Below are 22236 nucleotides of genomic sequence, written 5' to 3' on the forward strand. Positions count from 1 at the left end.
CTATGAAATAACACATTTGGAATCATGTAGGAACCAAAAAAGTGTTAAACAAATCAAAATATATTTGAGATTTGAGATTCTTCAAGGAAGCCACCCTTTGCCTTGATGACAGCTTTGAAAACAGTGGTTGGTCAGCAATAGGGATTCGTCAATTGCGTTTAAAAAAAATTAGAACAATGTTTTCATTGTCTCTGTCTGTTATTTTTTGGGGGGGAGGAAGCTGGCCAGCTAACTGTTGTTGGCAGTTTGGAACTCGCTTTTGTTATTGGTCTATTAATCAATTTACTGGCTGCGAAACTCCCGCCCATGCAAACCTCCTGATGAGAAGATTGTGTGTAAATTGTATCATGAACTAACACCGATCAAAAATGTTCACACTTTTCATCAGCAGTTGTACAATATGAAGGAAAACTGAATTATTACTGCACTGGGCCTTTAAGCTAACTTCAAAGACGGGAAGTGTTTTTCTAGAGTACATCACAATGTTCTATCCCGCTGGGCACAGGCGGCAATTCATTGTTGAAATGACGTGGAAACCACATTGATTCAACTAGTGTGTGCCCAGTGGGATGTTCCATTATTACCACTGAGAAATATTATCAGAGACATTAAAGGGGCTTTGGTGGTGTGCTCTCGGAGAAGAGTTGGAAGTTGGGGCTCTGCCTCACTCTTCTCTCTCAAACCCCTTCGGAGTGTCGTTACTCTCTGTGGGTCTTCATAAACATGCTAGATTACCATAGAAGACTGTGTGTGTGTGTGTGTGCTGTGGCGTTCCATAAACAGGCTAGATCAGTGAGGATGTTCATAACAGAGTTAAACCAGGGCCAGATGCCACCAGCAGATATCTATCATAATAATATTATACAGGCAGGCTGGAACTGTGCCTTCATATAGGCTAGGTCCCAAATGTCAGAAAATGTCCTATTATAGTGCACTATTTTAGACTAGTTGAGTATCTGGAGCATCAGCCTTTGTTGGTTTGATTACAGGCTCAAAATGGACAGAAACAAAGAACTGTTTTCTGAAACTCGTCAGTCTATTCTTGTTCTGAGAAATGAAGGCTATTCCATGCGAGAAATTGCCAAGAAACTGAAGATCTCGTACAACGCTGTGTACTACTCCCTTCACAGAACAGCACAAACTGGAACTAACCAGAATAGAAAGAGGAGTGGGAGGCCCCGGTGCACAACTGAGCAAGAGGACAAGAACATTAGAGTGTCTAGTTTGAGAAACAGAAAGGTCTTTGTTTCTGGCCATTTTGAGCCTGTAATCGAACCCACAAATGCTGATGCTCCAGATACTCAACTAGTCTAAAGAAACACAGTTTTATTGCTTCTTTAATCAGGACAACAGTTTTCAGCTGTGCTAACATAATCGCAAAAGGGTTTTCTATTGATCAATTAGCCTTTTTAAAATGATAAACTTGGATTAGCTAACACAACATGTCGTTGGAACACAGAAGTGATGGTTGCTGATAATGGGCCTCTGTACACCTACGTAGATATTCCATAAAAAAATCAGCCGTTTCCAGCTACAATAGTCATTTAAAACATTAACAATGTCTACACTGTATTTCGGATCAATTTGATGTTATTTTAAAATGGACAAAAAAAAGTGCTTTTCTTTCAAAAACAAGGCCATTTTTAAGTGACCCCAAACTTCTGAACGGTAGTGTACATACTGTACACACCTGCAGTGCAGACTACAGAACACATGGAGAACACATGGAGAACACATGGAGAACACATGGAGAGCACATGGAGAGCACATGGAGAACACATGGAGAACACATGGAGAACACATGGAGAGCACATGGAGAACACATGGAGAACACATGGAGAACACATGGAGAACACATGGAGAACACATGCACAAAGCATGAACAGCTACTAAGGCTGCGCCCCAAATGGCACCTTATTTCCTATAGCGCATTACTTTTGACCCGAGCCATATGGGCCCTCCAGCTACAATAGACATTTACAACATTAACAATGTCTACACTGTATTTCTGATGAAATTGATGTTATTTTAATGGACAAAAAAACAGCTTTTCTTTCAGAAACAAGGACATTTCTATGTGACCCCAAACTTGGGAAAGGTAGTGTAATATGCATTGTATAACCTCAACCTATGAAGATTTGAATTGAGTTCATCTACCGATTTAATGCAAAATGTCGCAAAACGTTACTAGTTAAATTACTTGTAGTGGGACTGTTGGTCACCATGCTGACCCCTGACCCCTGGTTGATCATTGGGGGACCTGGGCCGGTAATCATGAAGTGTCTGAGAGTAGGAGTGATGATCTGTGACCAGATCCTTCCTCTCCATATAATCTTATTCATAATGATCTAAAAGGCAAAACTGATGCTAGATCAGCACTCCTACTCTGAGACCCTTTGTGAATACAGGCCCTGATATCTTTACATAAACCTGATCCGCCATGTCACCAAATAACCTCCACGCCCTTCGACGGAAGCCCCAGATTGGCCTGGCTGAAACAGTGTAATTAGCCTGAACCAATCACAGCAAGGGCATTAAGAGCGGATTACCCATTAGCTAGCAGCTTAGCTGTCAGCTGTCAGCCTGCCCTGACTGGGAGGAATGTTGGTAATTCCAGCTGAAGGCTTTCCTCCTCATGTTGTTAGAGAAAAAATATGCGCGGCCGGGAGACATATCCAGGCTTAAAGAATTTAGTGGCACTAGCTATATCCGGACTGGGTGGATACGATTACTGTGTTATGTTGGCACATATAGGCGGCATCCCAAATGGTATCATATTCCCTACATAGTGCACAACTTTTTACCAGATAGTGCACTACTTTTTACCAGAGCCCTATGGGCCATGGTCAAACGTAGTGCACTATATATGGAATAGGGTGCCATTCAGGACGTAGACTTAATAAAGGCTATCATGAGCCGTCCAGATCTCTCAGTTCTGAATGTGTCCATGTGTTGTGTGGCCTACAGATGTAAATTCCTCAGTGTTAGCTTCTCCAATCTGGTTCTGTGTGTGGTGTGCAGACTGAACCGCAGACCTAGGCCTGACGGTTGTGTGGTTTAATGGTCTGTACTTTCCACATGGGAACTTGAGGTGGGGAGAGAGAGAGAGCTTTGGCTATATGCTGAATCCATTAAAGAAATTTGATTATTTGTCCCTGTACCATCAGTTCTCAATGTTCTCTCCTCTTGTAAGAAAAAAGAAGAAGCCAATGTCACGAGCTGGAATTGCAAAAGCAAAACTAATTGATCTTGTCATGGTTTTGGCAGGTCATCTGACTCCTTGAGCCAGTAGCCATTTATTAGCCCCTGTCCTTTCTGTCCCTTTTAAGGAATTCAACCTTAATCAATCACATATTCCTGATAGTTCAGTACGTGTGTGAGTAACTGATACTGGCATGTGTATCTCTCTACTCTCTGTACCTGTCCGTCTGTCTGATGGGCATTATGAGTTATGGTCAGACGATGCAGGGTAGATCACTGAGGCTAGTGCCTGGGTCGTGTTCATTAGACACAAAAGAAAAGGAAGCTTGTCCATTTAGGAAATTCTCATTTTAGTTTTGCTACGTTGTGCCCAAATACAACCATGGTTCAAAGTGCAGTGGATGGATGGGACCTATGGGTCCTGGTACCAACATTTGACAAACTATATGTTACCAGGCCAAGTATCGCAATATCGCGATGGGGGGGGGAAATCAGTGGCCTAGGATCCTGTTCACCCCGTCTCCCTGATGCTTGTTCACGTTTTCTATACGTCCTCCAAAAACCTGTCACTGAAATTCACACTTTTCTACTCAATACAACACATTTAATTCAGCTTCACACTGTGTATAATGTTGTACTGCATAGAATGGTTGATTTGCTCATATTTGCAAAGGCCTACCTGTGATTTGGCTGGTGAAATATATACTTAAGAGGAGGCTGCTGAAGGGAGGACGGCTCATAATAATGTCTAGAACGGTGCAAATGGAATGGCATCGGACACATAAAAAACGTTTGTTTGATACCATTCTACGCATTCCGCAACAGCCATTACCACGAGCCCGTCCTCCCAACTGAAGGTGCCACCTAATTATCTGCATGTCATTGTGTCAGTGAGGGGAAAACACTGCGTGAAACCATCTTTACTCTTCAGTTAACACTGACACTCACACTCTCCCTTCCTCACACACTCTCTCTGTTCCCCTCACTTTCATACACACACACACACACACACACACACACACACACACACACACACACACACACCACTCTCTCTACCACAAACACACATACACACACTGCTGCCAATTTTTTAAAACATTAGGCACCAAACAGAATTTAAGGAGTATTTGATATAGTTTAGGCTTACATTAGGCCTATATGAATCCTACCTTTTTTAAAGCACATCTCATGAGTAGCAGACCTTTTTTCCTTTCGTCCTGTGCCAATCAAGTTGCTTAAACCTACTGTTACCAGGTTGTTAGCTAGCTAGGTAACATGACTGAACAACGTTGTTTGTTATCAAACCAATAATTAGCTACCGGGATCAGTTTCAAACGGCCCGCGACATGGTTTGTACAATTTATATCAAATGCGCGCAAATCCCGATAGAAAGAAAATAAGGCATCTCTGGTAATATGGGTCATACTTTTTTAAGCTCGAGACAAGCCATTTTTTCTTTGCTGCAAATCTGCAAGCATGCCTGTCACCAAGCGATGCTCCATTTTCCCTCTCTGACACTCAGAGGCGGCATGACAGTGAACTTGCAAAGTCTACACGGACTGGTCTGTACTCTTGGTTATAACAGACGATGAAATGATGCAATGTATTAACATTGCTCCAATGTAACAAATGTACAAATCTAACAGAAGTCTCATCAGGGTCTGGAGCTGCATCCCCGCTCGCCACCACGGCTAAATTATATATATTTTTTTAAATGACGGAGGTAGTATCATATCAAAGGGTACTTACTACTTGTTCTAAAATGTTGGTGTAATAAGTTTCATGATGTTCTGGCACCGTGATATTACCGTGGTACCGGTATACCGTGCAACACTAGTGCACTATATAGGGAATAGGGTGCCATCGCTGAAGGACCCAGGCGGCATCTGTCTGGAAGGCAGACTCTGGCCTGCAGCGAGTTGGGTACCATACAACACACAATACGCGTGAGGACTTTTTGGGGAGCAACAATTGATTCCCATTCAAAATACTATTTTACCTAAACGTAACTGTGTTCTAACCATAAACCTAAGCCTAAAATAGCATTTTTCCTTATTAGGACTGGCCAAATGTCCTCACTTGTCCAAATTCTCCTTGGTTTACTATTCTTGTGACGACTTCAGATCCTCACAGGTATAGTAGAACAAAAAAACACACACACATTCCTCTAGACTCCAAACATGCCTCTCTTTTTGTTTTGTCATTTTGAGAGAGAAAGAGATTTTAATTTCTCTCTCTGCTCATCCATCCAGTGTTTGCTTTCACGGTTCATACTCCGATTCTAAAATCCAAACCAAATATAAACTAATCCATTTAGTGAGCTATTTCTGTGTATAAATTAGCATGGATGTGTTGTCCCAGATATGAATGGAATGCAGTCTGATCTTCTTTCTCTAGTTAAGCCTGTGCACTACTGGAGCACACACACACACACACACACACCACAAGGCTCTCGTTAGCAGCCTAGTAACAGGGACTGGTTTGGTTTTTGGAAGGCACCACTGTTCCCAATGCACACAAGCACATATGAGCCCGGACAGAATGGGGGAATTTCGCTCCAGGCGTTCCTCCATACCTCCCTCGTCCTCTCTCCCTTCCACACCAGACGTTGGTTCTCTCCATCCCTCAAACCATCCTTCATTAATGTTTCACTACGTGGCTTTTGAGAAGTGAAGTGAAAAGTCCAATGATCAGACAGAGTGTGGTTTGAGCCAATGGTTAAATGGATCATTGTTCCTCATGTCGTGTTGAGAAAGCATTACTCGGGTCTCTTAAAGCAACACAACGACATATAGCACCCTATTCCCTATGTAGTGCACTACATTAGACCTGGGCCCATAGGTATATTCACTACGTAGGTTATAGGGTGCCATTTGGGATGTGACCAGTGTGATGAGAGAGCGCTGCTCTTTTTAACGATAGCTCGTCGAATTCAGTTGTTGGAATTATTACCATTATGTTGTCCAGTTCAGACAGCCGAGGCTTACACGCTTTCATTTCAAACCTCAAACAGTCAAGGCTGAAATGAATTGACTGTGCCACATTGTCTGTTTGTGTTCCAGACTGGTCAGTATGGTTATCTTGGCTTCAGTCTCTCTAAAACTAGTCTCTTGCTGACAGACATTGTGTACGGATGCATTGTATGGAGCACCCTATTCCCTATATAGTACACTACTTTTGACTAGGCTCTGGGTATACAGGGAGTAGGGAACCATTTGGGACGGAACCTTCTCTACTAGCAGAGAGAGGGGTTGGGGGAGACATTTGTGTAGTTAGTATTTCTGCAGACAGACAGTTCTCACAGGAAATGTAATCACTATCAGCTCAGGTTTGAAAGGTTAATTGGCTGCTTCTCTGTCAGGACGTGAGACTAGCTAGACTCCATGATCTATGAAATGGATTGAAATGAATGTCCCAACATGGAAAAACACAGACTCGCTTTCATCCTCAGATGGGTTCCTCAGAACTTTCCCTTTTAAAATCCCACCAACCTTGTTACATTAGGTCAAATATTCTCGCTCTCTCGCACTCCTCGCTCTAGCCCGCTATCTCTATCGCTCTTGCGCTCTCTCACACTCACTCTCTCACACTCACGCTCGCTCTCTCTAGCCCGCTGTCTCTCTGTGTCACTGATTAATTAATACCATTTAACATGGTGACCTTTTTTTAAAATACTTTCCATGTTTTATACTTCCCAAGCTGGACAAGTTGCATGGTTTATTACAGGGTTCCCCAACTGACAGGCGGCCCACGTGAAATTTTATTTGGCCCCCCTCAGTTTTTTTTTTTTAGGATTTTGCTTTGGTTTGAAATCTGTTCCCAAGTATTCCCACACATAATAGAGATATATGTGAATCCAGACAAATGTAATCAAGGTTTGAATTGATTATGTTTTAGTCAAATATTAAATCTGTTTAGGCTTCTTGCGGTCAATTTGCAGTTTACAAATTATTTGTAATTTTGATCCGGCCTCCTAACCATTGCTGCGTGTCTAGTTGATGATCCATGGTGTATTATATACTGTAGTCAGTTTTCTATCTCACACCTCCTATAGGTGAGATGACTGAAGTACATACAAAAATGAGGGGGAGGGAGTCGTGGGCTTAAGCTGTCGCTATGGGAAAAAGGGGAGGTTGGGGTGTGTGTGTGAGATTCAGAGAGAGGGAGAGCGTGAGCAATTGAGAGGGGTGAAGAGGAGGTGGGTGGGGGTGTTATGTGAAATGTCACAGATGTGATGATGGGGGAAATGAGTGAAGTGGTCTGATTGATACCCAGTGAGGTGGAAATGTAGGTTAATCTGGTCATATTGCACCATACCTCCCTCCAGACCTCTGTACAGTCCTGTGTGTGTGTCCAGTAGCATGGGAAAATGAGCAGAACAGAGGGGCGTTGGCTGAGCATTTGAAGAAGGGAGTGAATGGGGGGGAAAGATGATGGAGAGGAGGAAGAATGAATGAGCAAGCTGAGAGATGGAGAGGAGTAGAAGAGATTTGGAGAGAGGGAGTGGATGGATGTGCAATCAGCAGAGAGAAGATTGGATCAATGTAAAGGAGGTGTGGAGGGAGACTGGGAGGGAGGGACCGTGTACATCATCCATCGCTACTACTCTACACATGTGATTTAATACTAGGTGTGTGCGCGTATGCATTCGACGAGTGTGTGTGTGTGTGTGCTTGCTTGTGTGTGTCTGTATTGTCATGGCCACCGAGCGAGAAGCAAATCAGCAGCCCTCTCCTCTGTCCCCTCAGTCCCCCCCTCTCCCCTCTCCCCTCAGCCCCCCCTCTCCACTCTGTCGCCTCCTCCACTTCAGTGACTTTAATTATCCTGCTCGACTCTAATTGAATGACCTAGTGTATCTCATGTAACTTGCGTCACAAAGACATACGGCAACATACTGATCTATCCCCGTTTTACATTAGCTGACCCTGTGGGACTGACCACAATACACACTGAAGTTCAATATGAGTGATGCCACACCCCCATTTTGCGCCAGTATATATTATATGATCCACTCCATCCCTGAGAAAGAGTGTCTGGGTAATGGAATGGACTTGTTCATCTGTGCGTGTGTCTCTTCCCTCGTGTGGCCAGTCCACGTTTGTCTCTGTGAGTGGACATAAATGGGGGTGACAGGAGCGTTATGTTGAGGTGCGGGTGGATGATGTGCAACAGAGAGGAAAGAATGTGCTGGAGTGGGTTGCCATGTGTTCAGCCAGTGATAGACCCCTCCCCCTTCCTGCCTTCCTCATGGTCCTAGCTCTGATTGACAGATAGCCCCCCTCCCCACAACTCACCCTGGGCTCCTCTGTAGCCTGAGGGAGACACCAAGTGGTCACAGTGGAGAACTGCAAGAGGGTCTCTCACGGGTCTCTGTCCTTACTTAGTGAGATTGATGACTTCATTTATTTTACAGATTACATAGGCTACTACTATGCAACGTGATTGGAACAGCACATAGTACAGTGTCTCTGCTGTAAAGGTTGGGGAGAGAGATGGAGTGAGACACCTAACTGTAAGTCCCTCTGGATAAGAACTGCTAAATGACTACAGTGGAGATGAGAAAAAGGTACATGGATGGAGATGAGAGGGAGGAAGAGTGAAAGGAAATGTAGTCTGACATCATGCTGTACCTCATTGAAAACCACAGTGGTCTTTATTAGGCAGATATTGCCCCTATCTCCATATAGGCTGCCATATTGCAACATAGGGATTGACTCTGTTCAACTTCTACCAAATTCTCAATTAACCTCTGACCTCAGAATGAATTAATCATCCCATATCTCCTCCCAGGTGCACCTTGCTACAGCTTGAATCCCAAAAGGGCACCCTATTCCCGACATAGTGCCTAAAGTAGTGCACTATAAAGGGAATAGGGTGCCATTTGGAACGGAACTGCCGTCTGCTACAGTTACAGAGCTGCATAATGCATTCTAATCTGCCTTGCTGGGCCAGTACTGTTACTCACCCTGACTGGAGAAGAACTCATTTATCAGGGTCTGGGCTGGCAGATGGAGAGACAAGCCAAGATCACTCTGCATAAACAGCAGAACTCTGTCAACTAAGTCCCCCCAGTCATGAGAGTTAGAGGTCCTATAGAGGTCCACACCCTCGGTCCCTCTAGCAGCCAAGGACCCCTTATACAGATTACCCACTCACTATGTCTGTCACATCTCTTTTAATTTCGTATTCATCTAGCTTGGAGGAATCAGAGTCTGCGACAAGCTGTTAGAGAAGTGAACTCTGAATATGTACAGACAGAACAGTGAGACCTGGGTTACAGAGTGTAGTGCGTATGACCCAATACATCACTGGGGCCAAGCTTCCTGCCATCCAGGACCCATATACTAGGCGGTGTCAGAGGAAGGCCCAGAAAATTGTTCGACTCCAGTCACCCAAGTCATACACTGTTTTCTCTGTTACCGCATGGCAAGCAGTCCACCATAGTCACTTTACCCCTACTTACATGTACAAATTACCTCAACTAACCTGTACCCCGGCACATTGACTCGGTACCGGTACCCCCTGTATATAGCCTTGTTATTGTTATGTAAATGTATTGTGTAACTTTTTATTTTGTTTTTTACTTTAGTGTATTTAGTCAATATTTCCATAACTCTATTTCTTGAGCTGCATTGTTGGTTAAGGGCTTGTAAGTAAACATTTCACGGTAAGGTCTACACATGTTGAATTCGGCCCGTGTGACAAATATCATTTGATTTGACTCCCTTCAATGTGGTTCAAAAGAAAATGAGTGGATTGTCTTCCTCACAGAGGATAGAGATTCTAAATGATATGCGGCGGTGCTCATCAATGATTGTAGTTGCCTTGATCCTATCACTAGGGGCCACAATCTTACTATGCACCAGGGCTGGAACAGTAAGGCTCCTTCAGGTTAACTGACTGCACTCTGCAGATGCATCAGGTCTCTCAATCTACCCATTAATTGTCTGAAAAGGTGAATATCTGACCTCTCTCTCTCTCTCTCTCTGACCCACTTCATAGAGGAGCTATGGCAGACTGGCTGACTGGCTGGGCAATAGCAGCTCAATGGATGGTGATCAGGGTCTTTATCTCCCCTCTGCACATGTTGTTTCCCTCACCCTGTTGTGAATGTAGAGAGCAGGATAAATATAGTATCTATAGTCCCTCCCGAACAACTAGTTCATCTGTCAACGCTCTACACTGTGACCTCTCTGGACTCATTGTGACCCAACGTCAGGGCATAGAGAGCCAGTTTAACTGCCCACACACGCTGTCTGTCAGGAAAGGGAACTCTCACCACCACTTCCTTTTGTGGTCGTGTGTGCGCGAGCAGTCATGTGTGTCCGTCTGGCAGAGGGAGAGATCTTATTTCCTCTGGCTTTCTGACCCTGCCAGTATCTCAAGTACCCCTCTACCTTTCGGGATGGACTGATAGAGCGAGCGAGTGAGATAGCAAGCGGGGATAGACTGATAGACGGACAGGAAGAGAGGGGTAACCAAGGGGGTCAGTGTATTTGGGGGGGTTGCAGCCGTCAGCCATGGTCCCTTTCAGTACATTTAAAGCCTACAGCCGGACAGAAGAGGAGGATGACGAGGTGTTTCTCCGCACCCCAGGATATAAGGTGACAGACTGAATCCGATATATCTGCAAAGGTCTTTTAGTTTGTCGTAGTTGTGATCTAGTAGGTCATATTTGATATATAGTTTCAGCTTTTACTTCAACATGTAAGATGAAAATGTTTGCATGCTAAACAATATACTTCGTAGGCTATTGTCTATTGCTTCTTGAAGTATCTTCTTTCATGTGGCTTAAATTGCTTTAAATTGCCTATTTCACCACTGTGTGGCAAACCTTCCAAGAGCTAAAAACTTGACTGAACTTGAATTAACTCTGACTTCATCCAGTCCATCCCATTTAGCAAACGAGGCCACCTCGATTCTCTTGGCCTTCTCTTGGCCTAGTAGTCGGTCTATTTCTGAGTTTGCTTGCTATAGAGAGAGACCTCTTATTTTCCTTCTCGACAGAAAAGGGAGAGACGGGTAAAATAGAATGCAAAACAACTTGTTAGGGGTGTTTGTGTGTTAAGTACCTTTCTGGAGTCCTTCCCTGCGGATGTGGAGCTCTCAAAATGTTGAGGAGAGCAATACACTCCTTTTAGAAATCACAATGATGTGGTACATGTATGCCTGGTGAGCACTCTCCAAAAATGGTATTGATTTCTTCCATCCATGGACAAAACGCTGTCTGCATGCTCAAGTCTCCTCCTTCCCTCACTAAAACCTTCCTTCTCAGGAAAACAACACTACAGTTTGTATTGCCAATCATTTTACATGTGTCACTTAGCAGAGGCGCTCTTATCCAGAGCGACATACAGTTAAGCGCAATGATCTTAAGAGGCCGAGGTGAGACAACCACATATCTCAGTCGTAGCAAGTACAATTTCCTTCAATGAAGTCATTATCAGCAAAGTCAGTGCTAGTAGGAGAAGACCGGTAAACGGTCCATGGAGTTTATCTAAGATGCATTTTGACCCCCTAAGCTTTCCTTGGGGTACTTCATATCATTCATATTGATTTCTATAGATTCTTATCATTCAGTTCTCATTCTCAGTTCCCCTACTGAGTTTGGCCTTTGACAGCTGAGTTTCAATGTAGAATTAGCCGTGCTATTATTTGTGCTTGGGCCTCTTTGACTGACACCCAGCTGCAGGAAATATAGTAGGTCCCCACACAAAAAGATGTAGCAAAGAACTTTTTTTTATTTTTTTTATTTTTTTACTGTACTTCACTAGAATCATACACAGACGTTTCGGTTAAGAGCCTGCTTCATTGTGTCTTTACTCCCAGCTGCCGACGTCTTCTACCAATGCTACAGTCAGAACACTGAATGGACAAACAACGGGGCCTCTCCCGGTGCAAACTTCACTCTGTTCCAGCGCAGCTCTACAGGATATTAAATAATTATTTTGGATTATATTCCTATTATTCCAGGCCCAGCAGGAAGCCCCATCTGTTTCCATTCTAGGGAATGTCTGTCTGGCTGTGCTGTCCGGTGTTTTTACTCAAACTACCTCCCTCCCTAATCTCTGTCGCATTTCCTCTTGCATTCCTCACCTGCACTTTTGGGACTATTCTATTGGTTCCATTGTAAAGTACACACAAAATCAACTATTTGACATACTGACAGTATGTGTTTGACCCATGGGGTCTAATCAGGTGCTTTTCTATCGAGGTCTATCTACGTGATGACTATGGCCACTTTACACAATGTTGGTTTGACCCTTGGCCCACACCAGAGACGGCAGTCTGGCTACCACGACTGTACCTCAACCTCGCTATCTTATTCCGAACCCAAAATATTATTCTGCAGTAATACATTTGATTCTCAGTAGTCATGGAAATCCTGTCTGTGTTGTTGTATGGGCCAGACTGAGTGGCATATAAAACTGTTGACAGAGCCAACTTTCAGTTTCCCCCTAACCTTAAATATACTAGCGTTTTGCACATTTCCTCAAAATACAGGTTCAACAGCACTATGGCACCACTATTATGCAACATGCCGTCTTTCGTTTCTTGTCTCGACAATATCATAAACGACAGCTCAGCCAAAAGCCTCTTTTGTGTGTCCAGTGTTTAGTCTGAAGGTAGTATTTAGAGCTTTTGTAGCCTGGAATCCAAATGGAATATCACTCTTTTTAACTATTGTTTCAACGGAGCAATATTCCGTTTAAATTCCAGGCTGAGAGGTTTGTTTATTGTCTCCTCTCCATTGTCAGTGAGTACTTTGGTTTCGAGATTGACGGTTGATATCCCTGCAGACGCTTCGCTATTTAAGTGATGAGAGACGCACAGCACTAGAAGGAGGGTTTCCTATCTGCCTACACTTCCTCTTTCAAACACCCCTTAATTCCTTCATAAGGGTATGGACCCTCTGCTCTTCTTGAAATCATTCTCTCGATCTCCTAATGTGGGCATTGTATTTAAGCCAATTATGGCCAATCAATGTCCAGTAATGCTAAATCTTGAATTGTGTTGTAATGCGCAGTAGTTTTTATTTATGCGAATTGTTTGTGTATGGATTTTGCATCAAAGGAAGGCATTTGACTGGCCTAACAATGAATAGCTTGACTACAGTTGGAAGTATGTAGAATAGATATTGGATACCATGCAGCATTGTTTTGACACTGGGCTAGGAACAGATGGCTAGAGTATGTTGCAACGTCCATCCGTACCACATGTTTCTGATTTGCCAAAGCTGCCCATGCATCCTCTTTCTACTTCCTGCTTTGCCGTGGAGATTATATCACTGTATCTGTGGTCTGAAACGACCCTCTCCCCTACTTCTCCGCTCTGTAATGCACCTCCATAGTTCTCCATTAACGGAACCTCTCCAGCCAGTGCGTGCTGGCCATGTTACTCTGTTAGAGAGGAAAGGTTAGTCGCTTGTGAAAAACTCTTATCTCTTCCCCCCTTCCAGACGACGTCTCCGGCGGGGCAGGGCCGGCCTGAGTCCCCTGTCTACACCAACCTCCAGGAGCTGAAGATCTCCCAGTCCAGCCTGCCCCCCCTTCCTTCAAGCTCCCCACTGCATGTCCTCGGGGACTGGGAGACCCACAAGGACCTCACCGGCAGACACTTCTACTATAACAGAGCCAGCGGCGAGCGCACGTGGAAACCGCCCCGCGTACGGGATGCTAGTTGCAGTACCAGTAGTAGTCGGGGAGACCCCCATGGCACGGGAGAGATGGAGGTAGGTAACACACACCTTGTAACACACCCCTGTTATCAAAACAGACCCTCATTCCATTGGCTGTCTTGCTGTAGCATACTGTCGATACAGTCTGAGCTGAAGTTGAGCTGTAAAGAGAGGGAGAAAAGAGTTTGGTTTGGATCAAACTGAGGAAGTTTAACCCATCATGTTGACCCCTGCCGCTGATCTACAGTCTACCTAATCTATCTGTCCCCCTAACGTATCAACAACTGCTCTGAAAGGTGGCCCTGGAGCCTATTGATTATATTTTAGACATTTAGCAGACATTTTCCCTCAGCAAAGTAGTTATCAGTAGGAAAAGACAAGTGCATTTCTTCGTTTTTTGGGGGGGGGGGGGGTTTACTCCTTGAAGAGGTAGGATTTCAGATGTTTTCGGAAGATGGGCAGGGACTCTGCTGTCCTGACGTTAGGGGGAAGCTTGTTTCGCCATTGGTGTTCCAGGACAGAGAAGAGCTTTGACTGGGCTGGGCGGGAGCTGGTGTAGGGTTTGAGCATAGCCTGATTTAGTGAGGGGCAGTTCCCCTTGCTGCTTCGTAGGCAAGCACCAGGGTCTTGGAAGCGGATGCCAGTGGAGTGTGTGGTGGAGCGGGGTGACATGGGAGAACTTGGAAAGGTTGAACACCAGGCGGCTGCGGCGTTCTGGATAAGTTGCAGGGGTGGACAAGCGGGGGACCCCAGCCAACAGAGTTGCAGTAGTCTAGACGGGATATGACAAGTGCCTGGATTAGGACCTGTGTCGCTTCCTGTGTGAGGTAGGGTCTTACTCTACGGATGTTGTAGAGCATGAACCTGCAGGATCGAGTCACTGCTTTGATGTTGTCAGAGAACAAAAGGGTGTTGTTCAGGCCAAGGTTATTTGTGCTCTGGGAGGGGGGACACCATGGAGTTGTCTACCCGTGATGGAGAGGTCTTTGAGCGAGCAGGCCTTCCCTGTGAGGAAGAGCAGCTCCGTCTTGTTCGAGGTTGTGCTTGAGATGCTGGGCCGTCATCCAAGCTGAGATGTCTGCCAGACATGCAGAGATGTGTGACGCCACCTGGGTTTCTGAAGGGGGAAGGAGTTCAGGTGTTGAGGCTTAAGGGAGCGGTCTCGTGACTGGTCTGGTTGGGCCAGTGGTAGTCCCCGTCCTATTGCAGCTCTCCCTGGGTTTTTGAAACGGGGCGAGTGTGACTCTGTGTTAAATGAAACCAGGTCAGGACTGAAGTAGGTTTCAGGCCGACGAGGCCGTACTATATTTAAGTACCGCTGGAGTACTATATTTAAGTACCAGTTAGAGTGATGCTCTCCAAATATTTATGATTCATCTGATGTAATGCCATAACTGACTGAAGCGCAGATGGATTGCGTCTCAAATGCCACCCTATTCCCAATCTAGTGCTATACATTTGACCAATGTCTATAGGGCTCTGGTTAAAATTAGTGCACTAAATATGGAATAGGGTGCCATTTGGGATACTGTCTGTGTCTACTCGGCATGTTACTTTCATATGTTACTACCGTTGGAAACATGAGGGAGAATGTACGGAGAGAAATAGATGATTTCCAACAACTGTAGAAGTTATATTGTGTTAACTGTGAGCAGTGAAACAAGCTGTTGCTATTTTGATGAGGGCTAGGTAGTAAAATAAACTGCGTATCCTCAGTTTAGATTTCATGTAGTGTTAGTGGTACACCACTGCCCCCATGAGGTGGTTGAGTGTATTGTAACCAGGCAGGAACTATTAGAGTGAGTACTCCGTTTGCAACATGCCAAATTAAATGCTGGTAAATAAACACTTATTTCCGTAGTTGATCAAGGTCTCCTTTTCCTGGGGATTTAAGCCTTTATGGTGGTGGGATGCATGAATGCATTGTTGGGTGTTTTCGTTTTACAAAAAATGTTCTTATTATGGGTACTCTACAGCTGCGTCATTGATCATTCACTAATAAATCAAATCAATTGGTTCCGTACAATATTTTGTAAATCTATTGATCTATCAATCTCCCGGGTGGCGCAGCAATCTAAGGCACTGTATCTCAGTGCTGGAGGCATCACTACAGACTCTGGTTCGATTCCAGGCTGTATCACAACCAGCCGTGATTGGGAGTCCCATAGGGCGGCGCACAATTGGCCCAGCGTCATCCGGGTTAGGGTTTGGCCGGGATAGGCCGTCATTGTAAATAAGAATTTGTTCTTCACTGACTTGCCTAGTTAAATAAAGGTTAAATAAAATAAAATAAACATGACTCTGGAAAAAACCTCTGTTCTCCCCGAATCACAGTGGTCTCTTTCTCTCCCTTTCGCCCTTCTTTTGTTCCGCCGCCTCCTCTCCTCCTCTTCCCTGCTGCCCCCATGCAGCCACTGTCTTCCGAGGAGAACTGTCACAGCAGCACCTACTCCAGTCAGTCGGACAGTCAGTACGGCTCGCCCCCTAGAGGCTGGTCAGAGGAACTGGACGAACACGGGCACACCCTCTATGTCTGTGAATATACTCATGAGAAGGTACTGGGGCTCTCCTCTCCTCCTTTGGTTTCACTCTCTCTGTTTCTCTGTCGCTTCTCCCAGGGCTCAGGGTATTGTCCCGGGTTCATAGGGGATGGGTCCTAAATCAATAAATAATGCATGTCTATGATCATGTACCCATGGCAGGACTGGCTTTGGGAATTTTGGTTGAGAGAAGTTGTTTTTGTTCAAGTTTCTTTGCCTTTATTTTTGAACATTTTACCCTGCTGTTCCGTGACAAGCAGTGTATTTATGAAACTGTGATCGGTGCTGATTTCGTATATGTGTTTGTAGTGGATAAAGCACGTGGACGAGCAGGGAAGGCCGTACTACTACAGCGCTGATGGCTCCAGGTCAGAATGGGAGCTACCCAAAGTAAGTTAACATATCAATATATTGTGTTACGTTGTGTTGTGTTGTTGTGCTGGTTCTGGTATTACCTCCTATGCAGTGTTTTCCGTACATGGAGTAGGCAGCCACATAGAAAAAGTAGCCAGCAAGGGAGTTCCGGGTTGGGAGGGTCCGGGTGGCATGCCCCCCGCAAATTTGTTTTGCAGAATGAGCTCTATTTTGATTCCACCCGAAATACACAGCTAAATTATTGAATACTTTAACGACTTTACCTCCCAGATTGGTCAAATTTGTTGTGGTATTGAGTAGAAAGGCATGACTTTACAATTAAAATGACTGAAAATGTATAAATTCAGTGTGTTGTTGTTTTGGATATCATGTAGGCCTATATGATCAGAACTATTTTCTAAGTAAGAACATCTGTTTTTAACATTAAACCCATATTCTCTTGAGATTAAAGTCATGTTTTCAGTTTTACTGAAATATATTATTTTTGTTCTTCAAATTATGCATTTGATTAGCTCTGCTGCTGTGGACACTTGGGGTAAGAAAACAAACCTGTCAATCAGTCACTGTGGGTGGGACTTTGAGGGAAGGCGGTAGATTAGTAATGTAGTCAGAAAAACTAATTTAGTCTACTCTTTCAATTTAATTTATTGTGGAAAAAACTAAATCTAGTCTACTCTTTCTATTTAGTTTATTGTGGGAAAAGCCTATGAAAAAGGTTTGTGTTCTGTCAAGTAAACATGAATTCCCTGTTGAGAAACAATATAGAATTGTAGGAAAATGGTTTTAAAATGCACAATGTTCAGTGGGAGGATGGTTCTCACCGATTCGGTTCCGTTCAGCTAAAAGATTCTCTCCAAAATAACCGTTAGTTCACAAACTACCTATCACTAGGCTACACTGACGAGTCACTTTAGCAGCACTGGTAAGTCTGGACAAGGGCCTCGAATCCTAGGAAAATACAAACTAGATTTTTGGCTTACTTGCCCCGATGCGATACCATGGGCATGTAGACTGAATGTACAAAACATTAGGAACACCTGCTCTTTCTATGACAGACTGACCAGGTGAAAGCTATGATCCCTTATTGATGTTACTTGTTAAATCCACTTCAATCAGTGTAGATGAAGGGGAGGAGACCGGTTAAAGAAGGATTGTTAGGCCTTGAGACAATTGAGACATGGATTGTGTATGTGTGTCATTGAGGGTGAATGGGCCAGACAAAACATTTACGTGCCTTTGAACGGGGTCTGGTAGTAGGTGCCAGGTGTACCGGTTTGAGTGTGTCAACAACTGCAACACTGCTGGGGTTTTCATGCTCAACAGTTTCCTGTGTGTATCAAGAATGGACTACCACCCAAAGGACAACCAGCCAACTTGACACAACTGTTGGAAGCATTGGCGTCAACATGGGCCACCATCTCTGTGGAACGCTTTTGACCCCTTGTAGAGTCCACGCCCCGACGAATTGAGGCTGTTCTGAGGGCAAAAGGGGATGCAACACAATATTAGGAGCGTTTTCCTAATGTTTTGTACACTCAGTGTAACTACGTTGTATGATTTATGAATAGCAAAGGGATATAGGAGATCGACTTTATTCAGTCAGTTCGACACCTTTTTATAAACTAGTCAACACTTGCTGTTCGGTCGTCAATCAAAGCACAGGAGCCTAAATAGCCTATACTCCTGACTCTGTGGCTCGGCAGGAAGCATGGCGGGTAGGTAAGGTAAAAATCTGTCGTTCTGCCCCTGAGCAAGGCAGTTAACCCACTGTTCCCCGGGCGCCGAAGACGTGGATGTCGATTTAAGAAAGCCCTCCGCACCTCTCTGATCCAAAGGGGTTGGGTTAAATGTTGAATGCATTCAATTGTACAACTGACTAGGTATATTCCCCCTTTCCCTTTATAGGCCTATGAAACACACAAAATAAAATAAATGAATTTTCCACAAAACAATAATTAAGTGGATTTCAACTCATCGTTACCACTTACATTGCTTGGGACGTGTAAATTCGCTCACAAGGAGATGATGAAGAAGCATCACGCTCTCCCTCCTCTGTGAAAATACATTTGACTGCAGCCAACCACAGCGCACAAAAATAACTACTGAGAGGCGGGACAGACAGCAGACTGGCAAACCAGCAGTGTCCCTGTCATCGCTCGCTTTGTTGACTGTCAGGGACCTGTCCTAGGAATAGATCACTAGAAGATGCATGTTGTTCGTTTTAGCGGGAGAATGCTATACGAAGGCTTTTCTGACTAGCGAATTGAAACTTTTAAATGAAGATAAGCCTAGTTAATTTATGAAGTGGAAAAAGTAGCCGGCGCACAATGGGTCTTATCAGCTTTTTAGCCGGTGGCCGGTGCTTATGGAAAACACTGCTCTGACACTACGACCAGGTAGCACACTTCCTACTGCCTCAGTCTATTTCCTCCCCGGTGATCTACAGTAGTCTTCGGTCTCCGCCACCTGTGGTCCATTGATGGCGTGGAGGTTGTGGCCTAATGTACTTGACAGGGACTATTAGTGGCTAGTGACTCTCCTGTAATCTTGTTGGTTTAGCAGGGATCAGAGAGGTAAAGAATAGGCATTAGCTTTCATTTGGCTGGCCAACCGGCGGATACAGGGATACAGACACACACACATACTGTAGATACAGATAAGCTGGGTGCAATGGTATCCTTTAGCAATCTTGGATGAATACACATGCGGGGAGCTCCTTCTCTCTGAGAGGGTGCCTTCTGATGGGTGACTGATGATGCGCTGGGCCATGAGAGGAGAGGTATGAAGAGGAGATACTGGATACATGCCAAGCCATAGCTCTTCTAGGACCTTTACTTTGTCATCTGATCAGTGGAGGATAATGAGTTAACCCTGGACCTCTATTTCTCTCACCCTCACCCACCCTGTCTCGCTTCTCTCTTCTCTCTCTCTCTCTCTCCCTCTCTCTTTCTGTCCTCCTCTGACTTTCTCCACCGTCTCGCTCTCCTGTCTCCCTCTCTCCCTCCCCCCAGTACAACTTGTCTCCTCCCCAGCCAGGCGACCCCCCCAAGAGTCGTAGTCTGGAGCGGAAACATCCAGACCCCATCGTCCTGACCAAGTGGAGACACAGCACCTACGTACTAGACCTCAACGACAAGGTAAGACCACATGCTCTCTGTCTATGTGTACAGTAACCTTCTTTCAGAAACTCCATGTTTACTGTTGTCAATTCCATTGAAATTGTCAAATCCGGGACTAAACTGAAATTACAATACCAATTGAATGGAACGGCCCCCAACCCTGGTTGTCACCAGCCACCACTTTTTTTAATGCTGTAAATACGTTTGACGCTGCTCTGTAAGAGTGTTCTTGAACCCTATCGAAGTTGTCTGGTCAGTAGTTTGTCTGGTCAGTACCACAGGTGGTCAGTCTGTCCAGCATGTGGTCACTTCACATCCTCTTGGCTTTGTTTGGGTCTCAGCGAGTTTTTATCCCTGAATACCTCATTGACAAATCCCAGTCACATGCGATGTAGGCTAAGCCATGCTCTCCAAACATTCTCCTTGGGACTAGTCCATTGGTTCCATTGTACCTGGAAAAGTTAATCAGGTGCAGCCTTAGTATTTCAACATATTTGACGGATGTATTTGACCCAGGTCTTTGTGGTTCTGTTCCAGTTCTCTGTCAAAAAACTCAGGCGCTTTGAATCAAGCCATCACATGGGGAGAGCTGGTCGCTCTCTTTTCTGTGGTAAAGTTAGTATCTCCCGCTCTCACACCTCCCCTCTTACTCTGCCTCCACCAATCCAGAGTGGAAATGATCAGATACCTACCTATTGCCGATTTAAGCCAGAAATGCGACGGATGAGGCTGCCTCGCAAAACCTTAACTCGATCTTGATCCTGAATCAATTCCTTTACTCAATCAAATATGCTATGTTGATCTCTGTCTGTCTGTGAGTCAAACCAAATCATTTAGAGAATACCTTTGACTATACCCTGATAGTGAAACAAAGCCTTTAAGCTAACTAACATTTTTCCTTTTTAGTTGACACAACCACTTCACAATAACCTAGTTGTATGTTGGCGTAACATGTTCAAATCCATTGGCAGTTTGACGTCAGGTAATCTGCCCTAAGTACCCTAGGGTGCGGTGCATCACTCTAGCTCACAGGTGTCAAACTCATTCCACGGCGGGACGAGTGTCTGCGGGTTTTCGCTACTCCCTTATACTTGATTGATGAATTAAGGTCACTAATTAGTCAGGAACTCCCCACACCTGGTTGTCTAGGGCTTAATTGATCGTAAAAAACAAAAACCTGCAAACACTCAGCCCTCCATGGAAGGAGTTTGACACTCCTGCACTAGCTATTATGGAAGATTTCTGCTCCAGATTCTTGATCCATTTTCTCTTCCTCACCAACTAACCCTAATCTGACCATTCTCTTCATCCTACCTTCTCTAGTCTCCATCATCATCATCATGTTGACCTTGTTCTTTATCACTCTGTCTCTGTCATTGTGTAGGATTGTGGCCCTACAGCCCCCAAGCACAGTTCTCCTGACTTTGACTCCTGTTAGTTTTCCCTGGCTTTGACTCCACAACATGCAACATCCATCTAACATGTTATATCTCCTCTCTCTTGACACAATTGGTGCCTTCGTAAATTCCCTCTGGCTATCTACTAGAGTGCTCTCGTCTGAGTGTGCCAGAGTGCAGAATAATTGATGAATTTACGAACGCTCAACACCCATTGAAATATATGGCCGGTGTTGGTAAACGTCGGCAAAAAAGCGTAATTAAATTGTTGCCAGCAGCACAGTTACAGTCACCAAAGCTTTGGTGAACATGAACAGCCTAACCAGCTCTGCTAGGGTGAGTAAAATGGTCAGAGTGAGGTGTTCTCTCATTTGTGTCTGGAAGTAGCTAGCAAACTAGCCAACATTAGCCAATTAGCTTGGGTGCTTGACTGCCGTTATGAGGTCAGAACGCTCGGATCAACCCTACTCCTCGGCCAGAGCGTCCAGTGTGCACTCTGAATGCTCCAAGAGCAAAACGCTCTGAATCTACAAATGGGCAATCTGACAACGCTCTGAATTTACAAACACCCAGAGTGCACTCTGACTCCCGATTTTGAATTTACAAACACACCCAATGTCTCACCAATGTGACATCACCATCTAACTGAACAGCAGCAGTTTAGGGAGAGCTCCTCCTAAAATGTGCTTCATGTCGTGAAATGAATTAGTTTTTAGTGAACAGTTTGGTTGTTTCAATGCAGTGCTGTGTTCTCCACATCTGTTTTTCCTTTGAGAAGATTGATAAAGATTTTGAGATTGATCAACATGGACCTGAAAGCCAACTAGTCTACTAAAGCCTTGTTCACATTGGCAGTTTGAAGTGACTCAACTCCTATTTATTTGCGTATCTGATTCAAATCTGTTGTTTTTCCTGCAGTCTGAACA

The 22236-nt window shown here is 44.5% G+C and overlaps 1 protein-coding gene across 3 annotated transcripts in view; it reads left to right on the forward strand.

Moving 5' to 3' along the window:
* The window catches only part of LOC120027756 (rho GTPase-activating protein 12-like), an 88400-nt gene that overhangs the window by 48046 nt on the left and 18118 nt on the right, over positions 1-22236 (forward strand). For 2 of the 3 annotated variants that reach the window (XM_038972773.1, XM_038972771.1), the window contains exons 3-7: positions 13661-13933; positions 16291-16434; positions 16729-16809; positions 19806-19931; positions 20451-20528. In XM_038972773.1, coding sequence (XP_038828701.1) covers positions 13661-13933; positions 16291-16434; positions 16729-16809; positions 19806-19931; positions 20451-20528 — 702 coding nt within the window. The remainder of the gene's footprint in view (positions 1-13660; positions 13934-16290; positions 16435-16728; positions 16810-19805; positions 19932-20450; positions 20529-22236) is intronic. The other variant, XM_038972772.1, reaches the window with a different exon arrangement.

Source organism: Salvelinus namaycush, chromosome 33 (genome assembly GCF_016432855.1).
Source record: "Salvelinus namaycush isolate Seneca chromosome 33, SaNama_1.0, whole genome shotgun sequence".
Classification (NCBI taxonomy): domain Eukaryota; kingdom Metazoa; phylum Chordata; class Actinopteri; order Salmoniformes; family Salmonidae; genus Salvelinus; species Salvelinus namaycush.